This window comes from Aspergillus karnatakaensis, assembly GCF_047715665.1.
Source record: "Aspergillus karnatakaensis strain CBS 102800 unplaced genomic scaffold BJY04scaffold_8, whole genome shotgun sequence".
In the NCBI taxonomy this organism is placed as follows: Eukaryota; Fungi; Ascomycota; class Eurotiomycetes; order Eurotiales; family Aspergillaceae; genus Aspergillus; species Aspergillus karnatakaensis.
In genome coordinates, this window is record NW_027395720.1 from 146,198 (window position 1) to 167,184 (window position 20,987).

The 20,987-nt window shown below is 50.9% G+C and overlaps 11 protein-coding genes across 11 annotated transcripts; 6 read left to right on the forward strand and 5 right to left on the reverse strand.

Moving 5' to 3' along the window:
• Positions 1-7: 7 nt before the first annotated feature.
• On the reverse strand, positions 8-1,561 carry BJY04DRAFT_214792 (uncharacterized protein; the record flags this gene model as incomplete). Its single annotated transcript, XM_073715313.1, has 3 exons — positions 8-910; positions 958-1,296; positions 1,348-1,561. Coding segments are annotated over 3 exons (1,456 nt in total), but the record flags the coding sequence as incomplete, so codon positions are not given.
• Positions 1,562-2,706: 1,145 nt separating this feature from the next.
• On the reverse strand, positions 2,707-3,059 carry BJY04DRAFT_180963 (uncharacterized protein; the record flags this gene model as incomplete). Its single annotated transcript, XM_073710139.1, has 1 exon — positions 2,707-3,059. A coding segment is annotated over exon 1 (223 nt), but the record flags the coding sequence as incomplete, so codon positions are not given.
• A 1,146-nt stretch (positions 3,060-4,205) lies between these two features.
• BJY04DRAFT_180964 (uncharacterized protein) lies at positions 4,206-4,841 on the forward strand. The gene has a single exon (XM_073710140.1). It carries the CDS (start codon positions 4,301-4,303, stop codon positions 4,775-4,777), a length of 477 nt encoding a protein of 158 aa, XP_073574724.1. The 5' UTR covers positions 4,206-4,300; the 3' UTR covers positions 4,778-4,841.
• Positions 4,842-4,851: 10 nt separating this feature from the next.
• Positions 4,852-7,539, forward strand: BJY04DRAFT_155889 (Zn(II)2Cys6 transcription factor). The gene is made up of 4 exons (XM_073708955.1): positions 4,852-5,037; positions 5,093-5,921; positions 5,967-6,473; positions 6,529-7,539. The coding sequence occupies exons 1-4, from the start codon at positions 4,964-4,966 to the stop codon at positions 7,210-7,212; spliced, it is 2,094 nt and encodes a 697-aa protein (XP_073574725.1). The 5' UTR covers positions 4,852-4,963; the 3' UTR covers positions 7,213-7,539.
• A 213-nt stretch (positions 7,540-7,752) lies between these two features.
• Positions 7,753-8,422, forward strand: BJY04DRAFT_180971 (uncharacterized protein). The gene has a single exon (XM_073710141.1). It carries the CDS (start codon positions 7,867-7,869, stop codon positions 8,395-8,397), a length of 531 nt encoding a protein of 176 aa, XP_073574726.1. The 5' UTR covers positions 7,753-7,866; the 3' UTR covers positions 8,398-8,422.
• A 610-nt stretch (positions 8,423-9,032) lies between these two features.
• On the forward strand, positions 9,033-10,731 carry BJY04DRAFT_232413 (putative MFS transporter; the record flags this gene model as incomplete). The annotated part of the gene is made up of 3 exons (XM_073719751.1): positions 9,033-9,061; positions 9,235-9,407; positions 9,461-10,731. The coding sequence occupies 3 exons, from the start codon at positions 9,033-9,035 to the stop codon at positions 10,729-10,731; spliced, it is 1,473 nt and encodes a 490-aa protein (XP_073574727.1).
• A 1,139-nt stretch (positions 10,732-11,870) lies between these two features.
• Positions 11,871-12,360, forward strand: BJY04DRAFT_214798 (uncharacterized protein; the record flags this gene model as incomplete). The annotated part of the gene is made up of 3 exons (XM_073715314.1): positions 11,871-11,973; positions 12,026-12,201; positions 12,274-12,360. The coding sequence occupies 3 exons, from the start codon at positions 11,871-11,873 to the stop codon at positions 12,358-12,360; spliced, it is 366 nt and encodes a 121-aa protein (XP_073574728.1).
• Positions 12,361-12,688: 328 nt separating this feature from the next.
• On the forward strand, positions 12,689-15,094 carry BJY04DRAFT_232416 (inorganic phosphate transporter). The gene is made up of 5 exons (XM_073719752.1): positions 12,689-12,904; positions 12,950-13,377; positions 13,434-14,100; positions 14,148-14,234; positions 14,283-15,094. Exons 1-5 carry the CDS (start codon positions 12,726-12,728, stop codon positions 14,644-14,646), a joined length of 1,725 nt encoding a protein of 574 aa, XP_073574729.1. The 5' UTR covers positions 12,689-12,725; the 3' UTR covers positions 14,647-15,094.
• BJY04DRAFT_214800 (CobW domain protein) lies at positions 14,807-16,655 on the reverse strand (the record flags this gene model as incomplete). The annotated part of the gene is made up of 4 exons (XM_073715315.1): positions 14,807-15,485; positions 15,537-16,373; positions 16,440-16,528; positions 16,587-16,655. The coding sequence occupies 4 exons, from the start codon at positions 16,653-16,655 to the stop codon at positions 14,807-14,809; spliced, it is 1,674 nt and encodes a 557-aa protein (XP_073574730.1).
• A 572-nt stretch (positions 16,656-17,227) lies between these two features.
• BJY04DRAFT_214801 (uncharacterized protein) lies at positions 17,228-17,839 on the reverse strand (the record flags this gene model as incomplete). Its single annotated transcript, XM_073715316.1, has 1 exon — positions 17,228-17,839. The coding sequence occupies one exon, from the start codon at positions 17,837-17,839 to the stop codon at positions 17,228-17,230; it is 612 nt and encodes a 203-aa protein (XP_073574731.1).
• A 705-nt stretch (positions 17,840-18,544) lies between these two features.
• Positions 18,545-20,505, reverse strand: BJY04DRAFT_214802 (uncharacterized protein; the record flags this gene model as incomplete). Its single annotated transcript, XM_073715317.1, has 3 exons — positions 18,545-18,667; positions 18,730-19,218; positions 19,810-20,505. The coding sequence occupies 3 exons, from the start codon at positions 20,503-20,505 to the stop codon at positions 18,545-18,547; spliced, it is 1,308 nt and encodes a 435-aa protein (XP_073574732.1).
• Positions 20,506-20,987: the final 482 nt, after the last annotated feature.

A 20,987-nucleotide genomic window follows, 5' to 3' on the forward strand; every position in this document is an offset into this window, starting at 1 on the left:
CCATTACCAGTGTCGCCGTCGTCCGGGGTACCGTTGTCTGGGCTGCCGGTACTATTATCACCGCCATTACCTGTGTCGCCATCGTCGGGTGTGCTGTTATCTGGACTGCCGGTACCAGCATCACCATCATCGCCACCATTACCTGTATCGCCGTCATCGGGGTTATTGCTGTCCGGGCTGTCACTGTCCGCATCACTATCGGTGCTGTTGTCAGGGGTGTTGGTGTCTTCACTCCCATCTGTATCATCCCCAGTGTCGGTGTCGTCAGGGCCGTCACCAGGGCTGCCAGTGTCTTGCTCACCCTCGTCGCCATCATCCATCTCGTCAGGGCTATTGTTATCCTCGGGGCCATCAGTATCGTTATTGTTGTCCTCTCCATCATCCACGTTCTCGCCATCATCTGGGTTGTCGCTGTTATCGGGGCCATCTTCACTGGTGTCGCTCTCATCGCCATCGTCCCCACTGTTGCTATCGTCCTCATCAGGGTCGTTACCATCCTCAGGGGCATCACCACCATCAACCCCCTCGCCATCCCCATTTTCTGCACACTGGTTGATGTAGGCTTCCACAGCACCAGATAGAGAGTCAACGATGAGGTAGTCATCTTTACCATCTCCATTCAAATCCGCAAAGGTGATCTCGCCCTGGGAGCCGACGCCTGTCGCAATGACACCTACTCCAGCCCAGCCAAGCTTTCCATCATTTAACCACGCCTCGACTGCCCCAGTGTCCCCTACTAGGAGGTAGTCGTCGAGGCCATCGCCATTGATGTCGCCAAACTGCACATTCGGACCAGGTGCGGAAAGGGAGCCGGTGATAATTCCAATCCCATTGAATCCTGCACCGTCACCGAGGTAGGCATCGACTTCTCCACTGTCTCGCACCACAAGGTAGTCGACGATACGATCTCCTGGCCGGGTGTCAGCAGTCGCAAGTGCATGTAAGGAGAGCACATACCATTCACATCAGCAAAGCGTATCTTCGATCTATCCACCCCAACACCAGAAGCAATCACCCCAATGTCTTCAAAGTTACTGCCCTCTGGAGCCAGGATATTCCCCGTATTCCGCCACGCGTGGACCGCGCCATTATCGTCGACAATTAGGTAGTCCTCTAGCCCGTCACCGTTGATATCCGCAAAGACCACTTTCTCTCCACCATCCCCCAAACCGGGTATGATCGAGCCAATATCCTCCCAGTTGTGCCCTACACCAGCATCGGGAATGTTGCCCGTGTTTCGCCATGCTCTCACGGAGCCGTTGGGGTAGACTAGCAGGTAGTCTTCCTTGCCGTCGCCTAACGTAGTCAATATAAACGAGACACGGCAATCAATGTGAACGGACTTACCATCGATATCTGCCAGCCAGATCTTGGTCGGTCTCTCTTCTCCTGGCAAAGTCTGGATTAAATCCGCCGCTACTATACCTTGCTCTACCCAGTCTGGGCCGGTACAATCACCGTCCTCCTGACGGCGAAAGTGTGCATGAGGGGGTGCAGCCGAGGACAACGCAGATCCCACCAGGAGCGAGCCCGCAGTGAGAGAGCTAGTTGCAAGACGCATTTGAATGGGGATATTAACGCACAGACCGTAGGTGCAATGAATGAATAATGGATAGGAGCCGGTCAGGAATCAAGATACAGATCGCACGGGAGCAAGATAGATATAAAAGCGTATAGATGTATACGATGATGAGACTCGTGATTGAGTGAGACGTGCTGGATGTTGATGGTAGTGAACGAGGAAAGTTGCAGGTCTATATATCATATTCCCACCGTCTGCTCTTCGCATTTTGTGAACCTCTTCCTTGCTCTAATGCCTAGACTCACTTCACGCCTGGTATCAGCCCACTACCTTCAAAAATAGCACGATCTATTGGACTCCTAAGGCAGACCGTTGTAAAATTCTTGACCGTCCTATCTATAGCAACAACACGGAGAGAACAGTGCCTCTACCGTAGACCCAGGCTGTGATAATGTGGATAACCCACAAATGCGCCGCCAAAGGAATCTCGGGGGGTATCCTAGGCATCCCAAGTGACTGGTGTAGCTCCTACCCCGTGGATTGGTCGCTCAATTGTGGATTCATGCACCTGGATCTCAGAAACAAAGTCCAGGTAGCCCAGAATCTAAACATGCAGCTACTGCGCCGGGTACGCCCCAGCAGTGCCAGCACCTGGCGGGCCTTACTAACACCTCCAGATGATCGACAAGGAACAGGCCGGGTCGGTACCGTTGGGGGCCTCGAACTGTGCCTCGGATGTCACGCTAAGGGGAACGGCAGCGTTGATCTCCAATGATGCCGTGCTTAGGCCCCTGCTGAACCACAATCGGCCGCAGCACCTTGATGGTTGATTTCTGTACTATGCATCCTGGCTCCGCTTGGCTGTATAGCAGTTGTACACACTTGGTTTGCACCTTGTGTGCGCCACCGCGCCACCGCGCTGGAGCTCTATGCGTAGAGATATCAGATTAGGCCAAACAGCAAAATGTAAAGATAGTAACAAGATGATGGCGCAGGTCGGACATAACATGTACAGTGTATAACACCCGGTAAACTCATTTCTCTCTGGTGGCCTGATACAACAGCAGAATAAGGGCGTTGTATCCAAGTATAGATATCCCTTATACAGCAACCTATATATATTGAGTCAACAATCTGCTGTTTACATACGGTCACCAAGCTGCTATTGACACAACTAGCATATAGCCGTTTATTCACTTTATTGCTTCCAAAAAAATGCTTTTCTTCAACTCCCTAGTTGCCGTTGCCTCCGTCGGTCTGTTCTTCGGGCCCGCACTGGGAGCGGTGACGGAAGAACAGCTCGCAGCCATCAGTGCGAATGCCTTGTTTGAGACCATACCAGGAGGAACAAACGGGAACTGTGATGGCAAGGATATAGACACGATGGTTAGGGAAGCTGTACGGCTGAACGATGTAGCCATCCAGGCTATCGACACGCTCACACAGGACAAGTTACTTTTGACCAAAAGTGATGAAGGACGTCTAGGGCTTATAGCATCAGCAATGTGGGGTGTTCATCTGGACCGACCGTTGCTCTATCTCGGATCCAGGTTCAGGGTTGATGCTGAGGGAAAGGAGATCCTGAAGCTTGCTAAGGGTAAGTTAGTGGACTACACTTTGCACTCTGGCATCCTCTTTTGGCTGACTCTGACTGTGCTCGCCAGAGAATTATGTCCTTGTGAATGAGAAACTGCTGAGCGGGAGCCGGGACGACGACGCGAAACTGGCCTGCGGTGACACTGACTTTAAATATGCGAATACCTATGGCGGTCTTGGATACACCGGGGAGATTGCGCTTCTCCCACTATCCACAGGTATGTTTGCAATGCACCATGATGTGCCCACTCCACACTAGTATAGACTAATGATCTGCCAGATCTGTTTGTTTCACAGTACTGGACTGAAAAAGACGAGCAGGGGCGGTACATACTCGAGCAAGGGAAATGCATAGCCGTAGTACCAAACACAGGCGCAAACGGCAAGAGTGTCGGAAATGTACCCTTCTGTTCTGGAAAGGGATATGCTGTCACCTGGGCCAATTCTCGGCTGATCATGATGTGCGATCACTGCTTTGATGGGCCAACGCTTTCCGAGCTGTATGATGAGCAGGAGCAGTGGGAGGTGGGGAAGAACATCGACTCCCTGCAGACAGCGGGCGCGGGATTCCAACATGAGATGTTTCATTATCTCAATAAGAGGAGTGAGTAGCTTACCCATGAAGACCACCTCCATGTGCACGGGTGCTAACTCGGTGTCGTCATAGTTACTGACCAACAGGTGGATGGGCAAAATGCATATGGATGGCTTCCAACTGCGTTTGTTGCCGATCAAGATGTTGAGAGGGCGTTGAAGAACGCAGACAACTATCGCGTTTTCTCCATGGCTTTGTTCTTCGATAAGACCCGATGGGATGAGGAAGGGCTCAAGGAGGCTTAAGAGAGATGTTGTTTATATTTGATGTTCCTGGGATTGTGGTATAATTTACCATGTGGTGTTATAGCTAGCAAGATATGGCCGGAATGCCAGCTTATTGAAGTGTGGAGATTCGGATGCATACTCCATTCTAGATGCTATACTGGCTATTCCAACTACCAACGTCATTGTCGGAGTGATTGATGTGCACTGCCACGATTTGAACGCTGGACGCCTGGCGGTCAGATCAAGGCACCTGTTTTCTTTGCTACCACTTAAGAAGTCTAGTTCGTCTCCGTTCTCATTTCCATTTCCTTTGTATACATTTTCTTATTCACTTCTCGTCCTCTTGCACAGCGCTTCTAGATGCAATCATCCTCACCACCAGAAGGTGGTCCAGCGACTATAAAGCCACCCCCGATTAGCGCCGAGAAACTCGCAAGTATCCTCGAACGTGGCTCCTGTACGCCACCCGCAGAAGGCTGGCCACATGTTGCGCATAAGGATCGCTTTCTCACTGCGCGGAGACGAAGGGAATACTGGCTGAGAAGGCACGGGCCACCTGGACCCTTGACGCTCATAAGGTGGAACACTGATCACCCTGTGGTGTGGTTGAATGCAATCTTGCTGGTAATTTCGATATTTGCCGCTTGGAGATTCTGGAGAAAATTCATCCTTACTCCTCCACTCGTGTTTGGTCTTGGATGTATGTGCGCGGCTTGGCTTGATTATCGCCTCTCGAGGTACGACCAGCGCACAAATATAGAAATGACAACTGCTAACATATATACCAGATGGCTGCTGTTGAAAAGGCCGTTAAGGGATACTCCTTTTGTGGTATAGGTTTCCATGGGTTGTTACTTTGTCGATCAGAATGAGAAGAAATCGGCCACTGTCGTTCTCGGGGCAAGCCAAAAATAGAAGATCTTTCTTATTGGACCAGATATAAATCCGGTGGATCGTGCTACGGCCAACGTAAAACTCGCCGAGGGCTTGAGAAAAGTTGAGTCACCACCCACAACCTACGCAATGCAAGCGCATCCGGGGCCTCAACGCATAGGTCGCTTTAGTCGGGATGCCCTGGCCAAGAAAAGGCCTATAGCGTGAGATTTCCCTGGGATAAATCCAACCTACCAGCGTCTAACGTTCTTGATGCAGCTGTCACAGGTGTCACGCACAAAAAGTCAAATGCTCGGGCGAAAAGCCATGCTCTCGCTGCCGACAAGGAGGGTATGAAGGTGATTGCACTTATGTGGTTCGAGACCGGAAAGTCCGAGTGGATGAAAGGTATCCATCTGGCCATCCATATTGGCATGATTTCCTTACCAAGACGAAACTAATCCAGAACGCTAGTTATCTGGAGCAATTAATCAAGGATAGTAATGACCTACAAAGCCTCCGTCGGCAGTCTGAAAGTAACTCAATCTCCACAACAAGTCGCCCAAAGCAACGGGGTGATTTCAGTCCAACTGAGCCCACCGTCCACGAAACGTCATGGTTTCAATCGCCCGGCGAATTACCTCTTCCATTGTTTGTCAGTGAGGTGACCTGCACAGCATTTGCTACCCGCCTCTGTAAATGGCTCAGTGGCGACGAGGGTGCAACACCGCACTTACCCCGGATGGTCTGCAATGACCCTGAAGATGACATTCGTCGACATACAGACACCCCATGGCCCAGTCTTGCGCGAGCTCGGCTGCTCGTAAGCACTGCTCTCGGTCACGCTGGTCCTGCCTTTCATTTGGGGCTTCCCAAAGCCACGCTAGATTATCTTGATACTATCTACAAAAATGCTCTGTTCGAAGACTCCATTACACTCATCAAGTACTTTGCATTGTTTGCGCTGGGTGAAGTATGCTCCATCTCAACCGCTAGCCAGCACGGGGATATTGTCCCGGGTACACCGTATTATGCGCGTGCCTTGAGCGTACTTCATCTACTCCCCGACCGCCCAAGCATGGCGCACATTGAAGCTATGGCTACACTGGTAAATTCTGATGTCGGCCCTTCAAGTCATTACTGACGGTTACAGTCGCTTTATAGCCAGTTTCAGAACAGGTGGCATACCGCATATTCTCTCGTCGGAACCGCTCTACGACTAGCGCTCTCTGTAGGCCTGCACCAGAACATCCCACATGAGCATTGCTCCGACATGATCGAGAGGGAACACCGCGTCCGGCTGTGGTGGACGGTCTACATGTTTGACCGGTTCTGGAGTTTGAAACTTGGACTTCCCTTGCAGGTTAGCGAAGATGATATCCAGGTCGATATGCCCTCGGATTGCGACATCGATGCCTTTTCAGAGGAGTTTGTCTGTAGTGTCGAGCAAGTCGCTTACATCAAACTTGCTCGAATATCCGGAAGCATTATGCGACAGATATACGCGCGCACCGTCTCTGCTGAAAGCTTTTTGCAGAGACTGGAGATGGTCATGAAAAACCTGAACGAGTATATTACCTGCCTGCCCGAGCACCTCCGCCCACATAAGGGCAAACCACGTTCGAAGAACACAATTCGGCTGCATCTGCAGTTCTATTATGTATGCTCCGTTTCACTTAACCTGCTCAGCAAAAACTGACCCGCCGATGCCCTAGTGTGTAATTATCACTGTTCGCCCCATTCTACTAGGAATCCTTGACCGCGGGGGTGGAACTCACTCCAACCCACCAGCTACACTTCCGCCATCCCTAGCCGCTCTCAGCGAGCAATGCATTTCCTCGGCTAGAGAGACTGTAGCCATATGCGCCGACGAATGGACCAAGGGGTCGCTCCCGATATATGGCTACGCCTTTGCCCAATGTATCTTCACTTCCTCGATCATCCTGGTACTATCAAGCTTGCTTCCAATCGGGAGGCCTGATGATATAAACCAGGTCGAGACCGCTGCAGAGATGTTAGCTTCATTTGTTGCGAATGGAAATCCAGTCGCTGACCATCTGAATTGGCACCTTCAGCGTGTACTCAGTTGTGTACGGAGCGGAAAATTTGCATCTGCTTCCATTAGTCTCAGAACTGCAGTGCAGCACCCGGATTGCTGGACCAGTCCGACGTTGCACCCTGACACGCAAGGCTATCGAACAACAAGCCCGCCTCAAATCACTGCTGATGGACCGCCCTTCCAGCAGTCAGTGGAAGCACCCGAGTTGTATCATCCAATCTCCCCGGACATTCTACGTACCTTCGCCGCTGAAAGTGACATATTTGACTCTCTGGACATCCTAAGCGCAAACCCTGCAGAATGGCCCCCAATGCCACTATGGAGCAACGATGGTTTTTGACCAGGCTATCGCACGCTCCCCGCTGGCATAAAGACAGCTGTTGCGGTCTTCCCTTCTCCTGTTTGTGTGCACGAAACCGTGGCGAGCTGATGAGCGTGACATCTCTCAGTCCTTTGACAGGCTCAATAAAATGAATCATGCTAAAGCGCACTATCGATGGGAACGAACAGCGCCAGAGCCAATCGGAGAGCGGGCACCCGGTTTCCTGCGGCTGAATACGAGGGAAATCTCCATCTACTTCATTTTTGCCGATAGAAACCCACACCTAAAACGAGTAGGGAAACTGTAGTCCCCGAGGGACAACGGAATTTACCATATCTTAGCAGGATACGATCATCAGGCTTAGATCACCAGTATCCTCCTAACATCTTAGCGCAGCTGCTTTGTCCTCACATTCACAACGAGTTTTTTGAGTCTAGACAATGGGCGCGGATGTTTCATAGCCCTTATTCCATTGGCTTCGTGGACAGCCTGCGACAAATCTCGAACCACAATCAAAGGAAACCTGCTTCGAAATAGTCGGCTCTATTCTTTGTATGCATGGCGACAAAATGTATATAGGGAAGAAATCCATCCCATCTAATGCCTCAGACCTAACATCTACGATAGGGGCTTTATCATCTGTGAGCCTAGCATCACTCAAACCTATCCATCATGTCGTCTATACTCAGGCTATTCTCCAGTAAGACCTGCACCACCCCAGAGGATCACTGCGCAAGGTGTCGCTCTTATTACACATACGCCCGTGAGAAGGACGAATGGGACGACTCGGACCTCCTCTACAAACCCGATACTTTCCCGGTGATCTTCTGCCACAAGGTCGAAGCGGTGCTGTCATACGACGTAGGCGACCGATTCGAAGCCCGTGTCAAATCTTGGCTCCGTGCGACCACCGAACAGGACATCAACGTCTACACTGAGACGCTTGCCTGCGTTGTCGAGGCCCCTGAAAAGGGAACCGCGCTGTTTGTCATGATCGACTTCCCAGCGCCGGTGGACCCGATGGAGATGATTCGGTTGGGCATGTTTCCGCAGACAAAGGTTCCGCATGAGAAGTGGCAGATTGAGGTTCCGAAGGAGGGAGATTGTGTTAGTGCATTTAGGTTGGATTTCTTTACGGCGTTTGCGAATTGTAATTCCTTGGAGAAATTGGGCGAGGAGAGGGATGGCTGTTTGGTTATGTGATTCCTTTAGATGCTGGTTGGTGGTTTGGGTTCCTCTCTCTTACGTTCAGGGATAGAGTGAATTAAAAATAGAAAATTGAGAGCTCTTTTACCGGCTTAGTATATGTGATGCAAACTAGAACCATTTTAACAAGTTAATAGACTCGAAAAACGGTCTGATATTTCTAGGAAGTAGAAAGGTCGGTCATCGGGTCGCCGATCACGACCGACCGTTAGAATTGCGGGCATTGACCCTGGAAAATTGAGCAATCGCCTTGGAATAGATCATCTATCATGATGATGTATATGGGCTTCATGTGAAGCCGAGCGGTTGAACCACGGTGTGTGCTGGCCGACTTTGTGTTGGAACCAACAACAAACAGCCATTCTCCACGTATTCGAACCTATGAAGGGAGATATTGCAATTCTAGACAAAGAAATCCGTAACTATTACTCGAACTTCTGTATCCATTCCCCCAGTTTTATGATATATGCTTGCGTCATAGACAAAGGGTCTATGACTCTGCTGGAATGGTATATCAAGTTGTTATTCCATTACGCTTTACCGACAACCATCTCCAGAGGCGTCTATGCAATGTTCTACCTACACCTAGCGCAGCATGTGGGTGTACTTTCAGTTCCGGCGGATCAAAAAAGATGTCCAGAAAGGCTTGCGTGATAAAGTGGTAGGCATCCGCTCCCAGCACAGATCGATATAGAACCCGCGACTAAATGTTCAGACTATCGAAACAGGTGGTCAAGGCGAATTCGAGGAAACAACCAGCGAGTGCTCAATCTCGAGTGCCGAATCCGCCCCTGCTGTGCATGACCGTGTCACAGCGCTATACCAGGATGACAGTATTGGCTACATCGATGCTCATGCCTGGTACCCAGTGACCAAATGGCTGGCCACATTGATCGTCTCAGCAATTACCACGGTGATTGGCTTCGCAACCGCCATTTCAGCCGGCGTGGTGGCACCCGTAGCCAAAGAGTTTCGTGTAAGCCAGGAGGTAGATACCCTAGCGACCGGTAAGCCATCCACCTCGATCGTTCCTCCGTCACGTACATCTAACATGGTATAGCTCTCTTTCTCTGGGGTTTCGGTATCGGGGCTCTCGTCACAGGTCCCATCTCTGAAACGTGCGGAAGGAACATGATATTTATCGTAACGATGGCACTCTTCATGGCCTGCATTGGCATTGCTGGTGTGGCGGACACACTCCCCCAACAGCTTGTCTTTCGCTTTCTCGCGGGCTTTCTCGGATCGAGCCCCATGGTATGCGCAGGCGGATCGATATCTGATCTGTGGACCTCTCACCAACGGGTCTTTGTGTTTCCTATCTTCGCCGTAATATCCTGTGTGGGGTCCCTGCTCGCTCCTGTCGCTGGCGGATATATCCAGGTCAACAACGCATCCTGGCGATGGGGAGACTGGATCACCCTGATCGCATCTGGAATTTTTCTTTTCGTTGTAATCTTCTTCCTTCCGGAGACCTTCCAGCCGTTGCTTCATAAGGTCAAGGCGCGCGTCATTCAGTCACAAACCAAGGGTAAAAAGGTCCACAATCTGACCATCGACAGCTCAGGCAGGCCCTCCCTCGCCTACCAGATCCTGCAGGGACTCTACCGGCCATTTGTGCTCACAGTCCACGAGCCCATTGTTGTCTTGTTTACGTGGTATATAAGTCTGATCTATATTGTTCTCTTTACATCTTTGAACGGCTACACATTCATATTCAGCGAAAACTACGGCCTCAATGAGGCACAAACTGGGTTGATCTTTCTGGCAATGCTGGTCGGAAGCTGTTTCGTGGCATTCCTGATCCCCTACGCAAACGGCCTCTATAACCGCGACCTTCTGCATGCTCAGAATGCTGCGAAGGAGTACAACTCGAAACAACCGACCGAACACGCCGAACACAAAGATCTGGATACCGTCACCCCACCCCCGGAGAGTCAATTGTACTACGCTCTCTTCGGGGCTCCTCTGATACCCATCTCGCTTTTCTGGATGGCCTTTACTGCCCGTCCCGATATCACGTACTGGTGTCCGCTCGTGGGGTCGATATTCTTTGGCTTCGGATTCACCACCGTCTTCGTCTCTTCATATCAGTACCTGATGTCATGTTATGGGATTTGGTCTGCAAGCGCACTTGCGAGCGTGAACTGCCTCCGCAGCATTCTTTCCGGTGGCATGATGATGGCGAGCATACCGATGTACAAGAATATTGGGGTGCAGTGGTCGTTGACGGTGCTGGGTATTGCGGGGGCGGTTATGGCGCCTGTGCCGTATGCGTTTTATGTCTGGGGGCCTACTGTGAGAAGATGGAGTCGGCATGCTTATAAGGGGTGAAATGAGCTTATTCTGTACTTTGTCTTTTAGGATAGACTGCATCCTGGGCGGAGTTTTGTGGTGGAGTTGGTAGGTAACTGAAAATATATATCTTGGGACTATGCAAACACAACTCTTACCTAGCATTACCCCTGCGTAAGTTTTAACGTCGTTTAAGATGGCACGAATGAGAAGGCCGGGAAATTAGAATACAAAAGTCGCCATGGGATATGATCTTAATGGGCAAGCCCTGCAAAGTGAGCAATCCTAATTGCAGGCAGACAGTACCCCAAACCTACATATCGAGTGCGGCGCCATCATGTTGGGTCTTATTTCCTCGGAACAGTCCGCCTTTCTTAAATGCAGGTTCTTCCCTAACTACTACGGATCGTGCATTCGAGGCACAGAAGTAAATCAATGGCAGGAGCAGCTGGAGCGTCCGTTCCGCTTGTATGTAAAGCTCACAGGTCGCTGCTTCTCCATGCAGTGGAACATACGCGGCAGGTGCGACCGGGGTTGTGCCAGCTGCTCCTTTCTCACAGCCTCAGTCGTGCGTCCGATTTCTAAATTCAGTCAAATTGCAGGTGTAACCGTGCGATCTGTTGAGGCCGAGTTGCGCTTTGTCCGTAATTACACAAATCAAGTTCATACGGTATCGGGATGGATATCTGCTTCTGTCATGAGCCGGACATTCTAACCTGAAAGGCTCTCGCGTCTGACCTCTAGGCACAGAAGGCGAGGAAGAGTCTCGCCTTCGGAAAGACCTATGGACTCATGGAGTCTGTGGAATGTGGACTGAGTTCCCCCCGCTGATAGTGCCGCTGTCATGCGTGCAGCCCAAACAACGCGATGATTGCCAAGAAGAATTGCGATCCTTTTCAGAGAGGATTGCATGAAGGAGGCAGTTTGTCCGGAGGTGGAGGTAGCCAATCAGTTGGGGATAAGCATAAACGTGCCTCGAGTGGCGCTAGCTTGGTTTCAGCCGTTGGAGAGTGTGCAGTCGAATCTACACACCAGATGGCGCATCGATAGCGACCTAAGGGGGAGCAAGGGGATAAAAGAGTCGTGTAGCTCCAGGATGAAGTGTGCATCCAGAGGAGTCAAGAAAAGACCAAGAAATGACAGGCACTTGGCAGCTCGCACAAGAACACCAAGCACTAATGCCAACCGTGCCGAGTCGTCTTGAGCGCGTCTCCAAGCCTCTTGGCCGACTATCACAGCATCGAAGTATCGACCGAAAACTCACAGAGCTGCGCCCGAAAGGTGCGGACCTGCGAGAAACCCAATCCCTCCCAGGGCGTGCTGACAGCAACAGGCACATTGACAGTCGTGGCGCGACTCAGTCATGGCGACATCAAACGAAAGCAACACGCACAGGCGCAGAAAACCCAACGCGATCGGATGAAATCAGCCTTACAGGCGATGGAAGATTTGTTGGAGGGCGCCGAGGGAGCTGGTGGCGTGCAGGCGGGCAAAGGCAGTGGGACAAAGGTACGGCATCTCCGAGCGATACATGGCCAATCCTTTACCTGTATCCGACCATGTGCTGAAGTATCGATCCAGGCAGAGCTGGTGGAGGCCGCCGTGGAATATATTCGGACCCTGCAGGGGCAACTGGACGAGCTGAGGAGGGGCGCCACGCGACCGTGAGAGGTGGACGAGTCGGGCTTTTCCTGTATAGTAGCGATAACCGAGATGGAGGAGAGTCATGGAGTGCCAATGAGTGTAGTATACCGTTCTAGAAGAGTAGAACCAAGCAGGCACGTTCCATGGCAGATTGGTGTCATTGGCAGACCAAGGCATCCAAGTGAGCTTCGCCCTGGTCAAGCGCATGCGCGGAGCCTCTTGGCATGTCTCGGCAGGCTGGGCATCATCTTCCTCATGTTGCATCAGGAGGTGCACGTTGCTGTAGGTACTGTAATACTTATATCTCTCCAGCCCTGGTCAGTTTCCGATCTGACAGCTGAAAGAATAAGCACGAAGATCCTCTTGCTATCTCACGGCATACATTCACCATGCCGACTCTTCATCAGTACGACTATATCTTTGCCCTAGGCACCATCTTTGCCTTTCTCGATGCTTGGAACATCGGTGCCAACGATGTCGCCAACTCCTGGGCCACTTCGGTGTCTTCGAGGTCAATCAAGTACTGGCAGGCCATGGTGTTGGCAACCGTCATGGAGTTCAGTGGAGGGTAAGCACCCCATCTCCCGACCATGACCCAAGCTGACCCGAGTAGTATTGGTGTAGGTGCAACAGTGGCCGACACCATCCGTACCAAAGTCGTTGACCTCGATCGATTCGAAAATGATGCTCCTCTGCTCATGTTGGGTATGATGTGTGCTTTGGTCGGCTCATCTCTCTACCTGAGCTTTGCTACTAAGATCGGTCTTCCGGTCTCAACAACACACTCCATCATGGGTGGTGTCATCGGCATGGGAATCGCCCTCCTCGGATCGGATGGCGTCAAGTGGTGGGGAGGAGATATTAATTCTGGTGTGGTGCAAGTCTTCCTTGCCTGGGTTATCGCCCCCTTCTGCTCAGCTGCTTTCGGGGCCATCATTTTCATGGTCACCAAGTACGCTGTTCTTCTTCGTCACAACCCAGCATTGAAGGCTCTCTACACCATTCCTTTCTATTTCTTTGTCACCTGTACCCTCCTTGCCAGTAGGTGCTCTCAAGGCAATAAGATTGGCTCTTCTGAGCTCGGCTAACCCCAACAGTGCTTATCGTCTGGAAGGGTGGCTCCAGCAGGATCAAGTTGAATGGTGGTGAGATTGCCGGGACGGTTGTCGGAACCGGTGCCGTCATGGCAGTTCTCGCTGCGCTGTTCCTGGTCCCATGGTTGTATCGCCGTGTTATTCTCGACGACTGGCAGATCCGCCCGTGGCACCTGCTTCAAGGTCCCCTTGTGCTCCGTCGCGGTGAAGTCCCTCCCCGTCCCGCGACCACTAAGAACATTCGCAACTACTATAGTGGCCACAAGACTATGGAGCAACTCCAAGCGGAGCGTGCTGCTGGTCGCGACGAGGAAACCGCCCGCAAGACCAGTGCGGATGCCGCCTCCGACGAGACCAAGGGTGGCCCCCAGGTCACTGCTGACGATGCCGAGCCTGAGCGCGAAGGGCTTAACATCTCTGGTCCCCGTCCGGAGGGGCCCAACTGGTCGCCCAAGGTCATTTTCTGGATGTGCAAGCACTACTTCTTCCGTGGTGTGGAGCAGGATATTGTGTCCATGCAAAGCAAGCGCAACATCTTGACTGGCGATCTTGAGATGACTCACGCTCATGCACAGCACTATGACAACCGTGCCGAATACATGTTCTCCTTCCTGCAGGTCCTTACTGCCTCCACTGCCTCGTTCGCTCACGGTGCCAATGACTTGTCTAAGTATGTGTAAATGATCTGAGCCTTGCAGCGTCTGCTAACAATCATAGCGCTGTCGGCCCGTACGCTACCATCTACTCCGTCTGGAAGAACGGCTCGCTCGAAGGGTCCAAGACTGAAGTTCCTTACTGGATTCTGTAAGGCACATGGTGAACTCCTTCTTGATATATGCTAATATCTCGCAGGGCATTTGGCGGTGCTGCGCTTGTTATCGGTCTCTGGACCTACGGCTACAACCTGATGCGCAACTTGGGTAACCGCATCACCCTCCACTCTCCCTCTCGTGGTTTCACTATGGAACTGGGTTCTGCTATTACCATTATCATGGCTACCAAGCTGAAGCTTCCTGTCTCAACTACCCAGTGTATCACTGGAGCGACTGTTGGTGTTGGTCTCTGCAACGGAACGTGGAAGACTATCAACTGGCGTATGGTTGCCTGGATCTACATGGGCTGGATCATTACACTCCCGGTTACCGGCATCATTTCCGGATGCTTGATTGGAATTATCGTCAACGCACCTCGCTGGGGCATGGCCTACGATGTTTAAGTCACGGTGCTGGCTATAGGATCAATTCAGCATCTCACCAACCGCTCAGACATTTGTCACTCGCTTTTTTATCGGTATATAGGAAACTTCCATAATAGACTACTCTCTAATCGATACCACATTATCAAGACTTTCCATTAAACATCAAGCAAAAGACCAACTACATCTCCATCTCATCCTCCGGTCCAGGCCAGTCCTCCCAACCATCCTCCCACATGTCCGCCAGCTTCTCACACTTCTCCAGCTTGCTCATCTTCTTGTTGCTCATCACCTGTTCCCACCGCTTCATGTCCTCTTCGTCAAGCAAGCACTCATCCAGCAACTTAGTAATAGCTTCCACATCTAGCCCTTCACCAATAAACACCAACTCCTGCCGTCTATCACCCCATTTCCCTTCAAAGTCCCGCTCAATGGACTCGCGCACGTCTTTATCCTCGGGCCACGCCTCATCAGGGACCTCAGCAAACCAAGGGCCGCCAGGCCCAACGGTTAACATACCACCCGCTTGGCTCCACTCACCGAAGAACATGGGGCGCGTGGCAAGCCAGAAGAAGCCTTTTGAGCGGAGGATAGGGCCAAACGCAGGGTTCTGACGTTTGTTGGAGAGAATTAGGTCTTGGTCTGGTTGGTTGAAGTCGTCTATCTCATCGTCACTTTCTTCTTCCTCTTCCTCCTTATCTTCGTTATCCTCTTCGTCGTCATCGTCACCGCCGTCACCATGGTCATGATCATGTGCGTTCGCCGATTGCAGAATAATAAACTTATCGTGGAGCAGTCCGAACAACCTTCTGGGGTGGAAGGGTTTCCGAGCCCTATACACGAAGTTGTTGATCCCGTACCTGCGATATCAGTCAACACTATCCACAAGAATAAACAAAAGAGGAACATACTCCAAAGTCTCCGGCTTAGGCGCAACCCTCTTTCCAACGCCTGTCTCCATGACCGTCATCTCATGCAAACTCCTCAACCACCCAGCGCCGCTCGCCGCCTTGAGAAAGTTGAACCTGCCTGTTCCAATGATCTCGCGGACGTCGACCTTGGAATAGCTCGTTTCAATGAGCTTCGCGTCGGGGTTTAGTAGCCCAACCAATTTGCGAATTTTGTTTCGGGTGGATTCGTCTACCGACTCGATTTTGTTCATGATGAGAACATCGGCAAACTCGATTTGATCGACCATGAGGTCGGATATTGTGCGCTCGTCTTCGGGGATGATTTCGTCCTTGCCGTACCGGTCGGAGAGGAATTCGGCGGTGTCGAAGTTCGAGAGGAGGTTGAAGGCGTCAAGGACGGTCACGGTTGTGTCGAGTTTCGCGAGAGTGTGCAGGCCGCCCATTGCTGCGCTATATTCCCACAGGATCAGAACATTGCCATCTGTTAGAGCAAAGGGAGATGGGCAAGAAGCCAGGTCATACATTTCTTCCAGGATCTTGCGACTATCCTCGTCCACCGTACCATCGAGATCCATGTCCTCGGGAAACTGTCCCTCAGCTTCCAGCATGGCCGCACTAAACTCTGCAGTGAACGTCTCCGCCACCTGCATAGGCTCACTGATACCCGTACTCTCAATCACGACATAGTCGACTTCTTTTTGTTTTGTCAGGCGGGCGAGTTCCGAGAGCAGGTCACCCCGCAGTGTGCAGCAGATACAACCGTTCTGCAGCTGGATGAGCTTCTCTTTGGTTTGAGAAACTTTATGATGGGTAATGAGGGCGGCATCGATGTTCAATCTGCGCATTGAAAGTAGAGGATCAGTGAGTTGTCTATAGGACGAAGGAGTACTCATATATACGCACGAAGACATGTCGTTTACAATCACTGCGATGCGGAGCCCATGGGACGGTGACTTGAGGATGTGTTCGAGGAGGGTTGTTTTGCCGCTTCCCTGCGCTATGTTAGCACACGGATCCAGTGTAGCTGGAGTGACAAGAGAGAGAAGTTACCAGGAAGCCCGATAAGAGCGTCACAGGGAGCTGGCGTGTTCTCGTCTCAAGCTCGGTTTTAGCGATCATCTTGTAGAGCAGTATGCTGTATTCCGATAGGATAGACAACGAGTAAGTGTCAATGTTACTGAGGTTTGTGCGAATGCTACGTTATTTATGAGTTCCACGAAACAAAGCCCTTAGTATTCCCCCAAGGTATCTCGTCAACGCATCTGTATCACCATCGAGTGGCGGATACAGAACACCTGCTCTACAAATGCTATGAAACGGGCCTAGATGTGGCAATTCGGGGTTTCTGATTGGGTGGAGTGGTTCTCCAAGGTACTTCTCCAGGGGTGCAGGAGTGTCTCAAGGTCCCCATTAGGGCTTGCAGGCGCATAACCACCTTTTGCAATCCTCTCATTGGCCGGCTGTAATAATTGAAGGGATGCTCTATCACCGAACTGAGGCGTGGAAGATCATCTATAGGGTTTTACGAGTGTATATCGTTCAATTGAAAGTAATTCCGAGATTCCAACCATGTGCATGATGATATTATTCGATAAGCCTAATGCCCACCAACATATCAAAGAAACAGCGGGTAAATATTCCGACGGTAACGACTGTAAACCCTTCGCGCAAAACAAGATCCCATCAACAATTCACATCACAGTACATAGCGAGTTCCCTTTAGGTTGCGCTTTCTTCAGGTCCTCCTCAACCTCTTCCGCGAAGAAGAGCTCCCTGACCGGCCGAGTTTTCCCCACCGTACGGACCTCTTCGACTGCCGCAGCAACCGCAAAGTATAGCAAGCGCACGTAATTTGGACATTCTCCTTCCTCGTCACATAAAGGCCGAATAAACCAGTCGATTTCAACTGGAAATCTTTCAAGCACCTGAAATGCATGATCCATTATAAGCTGCTCATCCACAGGCTCCGGAAAGTCAATGAGGTAGAAGACAGTGTCCTTCTTGCGATCTTCAGGCCTGTTGGATTTCCCAGTGGCCTTGCATGGGAGGACAGTGCTGTAGACAGGTACGACCGTGCCGTAGAGCCTATCCAGGAGAAACCGTGCAGAAGCAGTAACTTCGTCCACAACATCCAGATCAACAATATTTGTGTTGCATTCGTAGAAGTACAAGACTGGGTAGGTCTTGGGAGCCGGAGGCTGTAGGTCGGCCTTCGTGTATACCGTGCTCTGGCTCGCCCTTTGGTAGAGTGCGGTGCAGCTGCCGCAGATGCGGCCCTGACAACAATCTTTCTGAGTGGACATGTTGAATTGGAAATACTGTTTCTTGGTTTGCTGAACGTTTGAAAGCGTGGGCTGGGCTGTTGATGCTTGGATGCAGATGGCTGAAGATGGGATGAGGACTGCAGACAACAGTTCATATAAATATTCAGACCTACAAAGAACAGCAGCGATACTAGGATGTGTCGGACTTGGGGGTCAGAGTTTTGTCCTGATGCACCCTGTAACCATTGGGTTTGTTGTCTAGTTGATGTGAAGCGGCATTGATGGGAAAAGGCCTTTATCAAATGCTAGGATCCACAGACGGGGAGTAAACTTATGTTCTTTCTTGTTGTTTTAGGTGCATTGTTACAACTGAGGCCGCATTCTCAAGGCCTTGAAACAGGTGAGGTACGAGGAGCGATGGTCTGTGTAGGGAACTAGATCACGCGTATAAGCACAACCATATTTATAGTAAGCACATGTGTGTAGATTGTTACTACGTAGGCCCAGTATTTTAACCGAGTCTATGTGAATTGACTCTGTCTAATCATTGAAGTCCACGCGCTGAAGCCTACATCGACACGTTCAGCGAATAATAAAACTAACAAGGGCGCTATTACATGCAGGTATCAACCACCTTGATTGCTTTTGACATCCAGATCTGTACTGCAATACTCTATCGTAATTTCCATAATCCCTATATACTACACAAGATGACTGGCCCAGTCGACCCTGAATTCGAAATTGTCAAAGGAAATCCGCTGTTTTACCAGTCTCACAGCGAAGGTAAGCATTCCACATGCAGAAACACCCAATAAGCAAACCAATCCACCCCATGAAGCCAAATATCAGATAATACAACATTTCGACCTGTCAAGTCTTAGCTCGTGCCTCAGCCGCCAAACAGTTTGCTTCAGCTTGCTTCCGCTCACCTTGGCTGCGGTTTCCTGCATTGCGCATGCCTCGAAGAAGAATAGTCTTACGAGGTTGGGGCATCCAAAATCCTCAGGCGATGCCATCTGCCAATCGGCGTGTGGGACATCTACTTCCGACAAGAAGGCGTAGTCGTTGATGATTCTTTCGTCGATATCCTCGGGGTACTCGACAAGGTACAGGATTGAGGAACCGGGGTTCGGGTCTGTCATGTCCTGGTCGGTCAGGCGGAATTTGACAACCTCGGAGTAGACCTTGATCTCTTGCCCGTACAGGTCAGTGAGGAAATCGGACATCTTTGCAGCGGTTTCGGTCGTCCCTAACGGGTTACTCGGGGATGTAGTCTCGTAGTAATAGAGGATCGGGTATGTCCCAGGGACAAGAACAAAGTGGTCTTTGTTGTACCTCTGACCTGTCAGGGCTTCCTCTAGGTGCGGCTTGCAGGGCTCACACATGGTTGCAATCGTGGTGCAGGTTTGGTTTTCCATCTTGATGTTAGATTAATAATCGAGTTGGTATTGTCTATCTCTCGTGGGGAAGGGATGGCTGGATTTACGGTGGTTAAATATTGATATGGAGAGGATGAAAGACTGGGTGCAAATGATGGTTCTTTCATGGATCCCGCTGGATACAAAGCTGCCAGGCATTAGCAACGTCTCAGAATCTTTGTCTGAGTTTGTTGTACGATCGTTATCCTTTGCCATTCATGCTTTGTGGCGTTGAGCCTATTTTAGTCGCCTTGATATGGATGCCGTTGACCACTCCAGCCATCACAAATCTAGCTGTCAATGGAAGATTTAATGTAGTCGTTCACACTCGTAGATGATCAAAAACTAAACTTAAAGATGGATGAAGGCAAAATGAGGCCCGGTAGAATCACGCTATTACCCACGAGAACTATTGCTCAAATGTCTACTTACAGTATCGAAATCAACTCAACCTCGGGACCTGTAGAGAGGTGGACCTGGCTCATAATTCAACGAGGGTACACTTTGGCAAAACCAGAGCAAAAAATGTAGATTTCTTTTCTCACCAGCTCACCTCAAGAGCCTACTCCATGCCCAAGTAGTCTCACTCACACTGGCATCGAACCTGGCGAAAAAGACCTGCACCTCATCCTGCCGATCAATGATCTCATCTACAAACCAATTGATCCGCGCTTGGTGTAAACTCACCTTCCGATCCTTACGGACGATCTCCCAACTCAACCCGATATACTGCGGCAGCGCCTCGATAAGCCTTCGCTCATCCTGAACGTTAAATTCAAGATCGGACGGTGCATCCAAGACAATTGTAATAGGAGTTGTGTACCGATTCGCCGTCGGCCAGGCTATTTTGACGTGGAAGCGAATCGGCTGGTCAGGGCGATGGCCCCAGACGCATCCTCGCAGGTGGATAAAAATTCTCTCGCAGAGCAAGCCCGGGTCCACGTTCTGCGGGATATTAGGTCCGCCCCAGAGTTCGAAACGATGGGTGCGGAAGATAATCGGGTACGTGTTCTGGGGCGCGCGGATTGACGATGCAGGCACACAGGTTTGGCCAGCGCAGGATTGTACGTATCGAGTGCTGGCCCGGTATTGCTCCGGGATACGCCAGCCTGTGTGCCAGCCGCCGTGGTTGGAGAGGTCGAGATCGAACTGGATTGGTCTGCTGGTGGCCTGGCTTGAGGCACTGTTGCCTGGGTTTGGAGTGTTGCTGCCCTCATTGGACAGGTTGGCGTCCTGGTTTGCCGTGTTGGCATCCTGGGCTGGTCTCTCGCTACCTTGGTCGGACATCTTGTTGATCAGTGGAAATTGGCTCGCTTGAGTTTCTCTTGACTGAGCTATGTACCAGCTTGGCCCAGTTTGAGCGACGCGCGTTGACCGTTCCAACAGCCCTATATTTATAAACTGTTCCCATTTCATGGAGACCTTTGACCCTACAGAGACAGACTATATGCTTTGACAGTCAGTAACAGATTCCTTTGTCCGATCCAAGACTTTGTCCTGAACAAGAAGCCATTTTATTTACTCCTGATCTTTGTCTCGCTCTCTGGACTCGTTTCTCGACGGCTGTCTTTGGAAGGGTGTTTTGGAAGCAACAAGGTTCAGCGGCAATCAGATACCTAAGTCCACAATACAGGTCCCTGTGGATGAACAGTGGATCACAAATGATGTGGAGGGAGCACGGCGCCCTCTAAATGCCGACCGTCATGAGTATAAGAGCGCCACCGTGGCTGAGTGCAGAAGTCCTCACTCCGTATCCTTCTAAAAGCCTA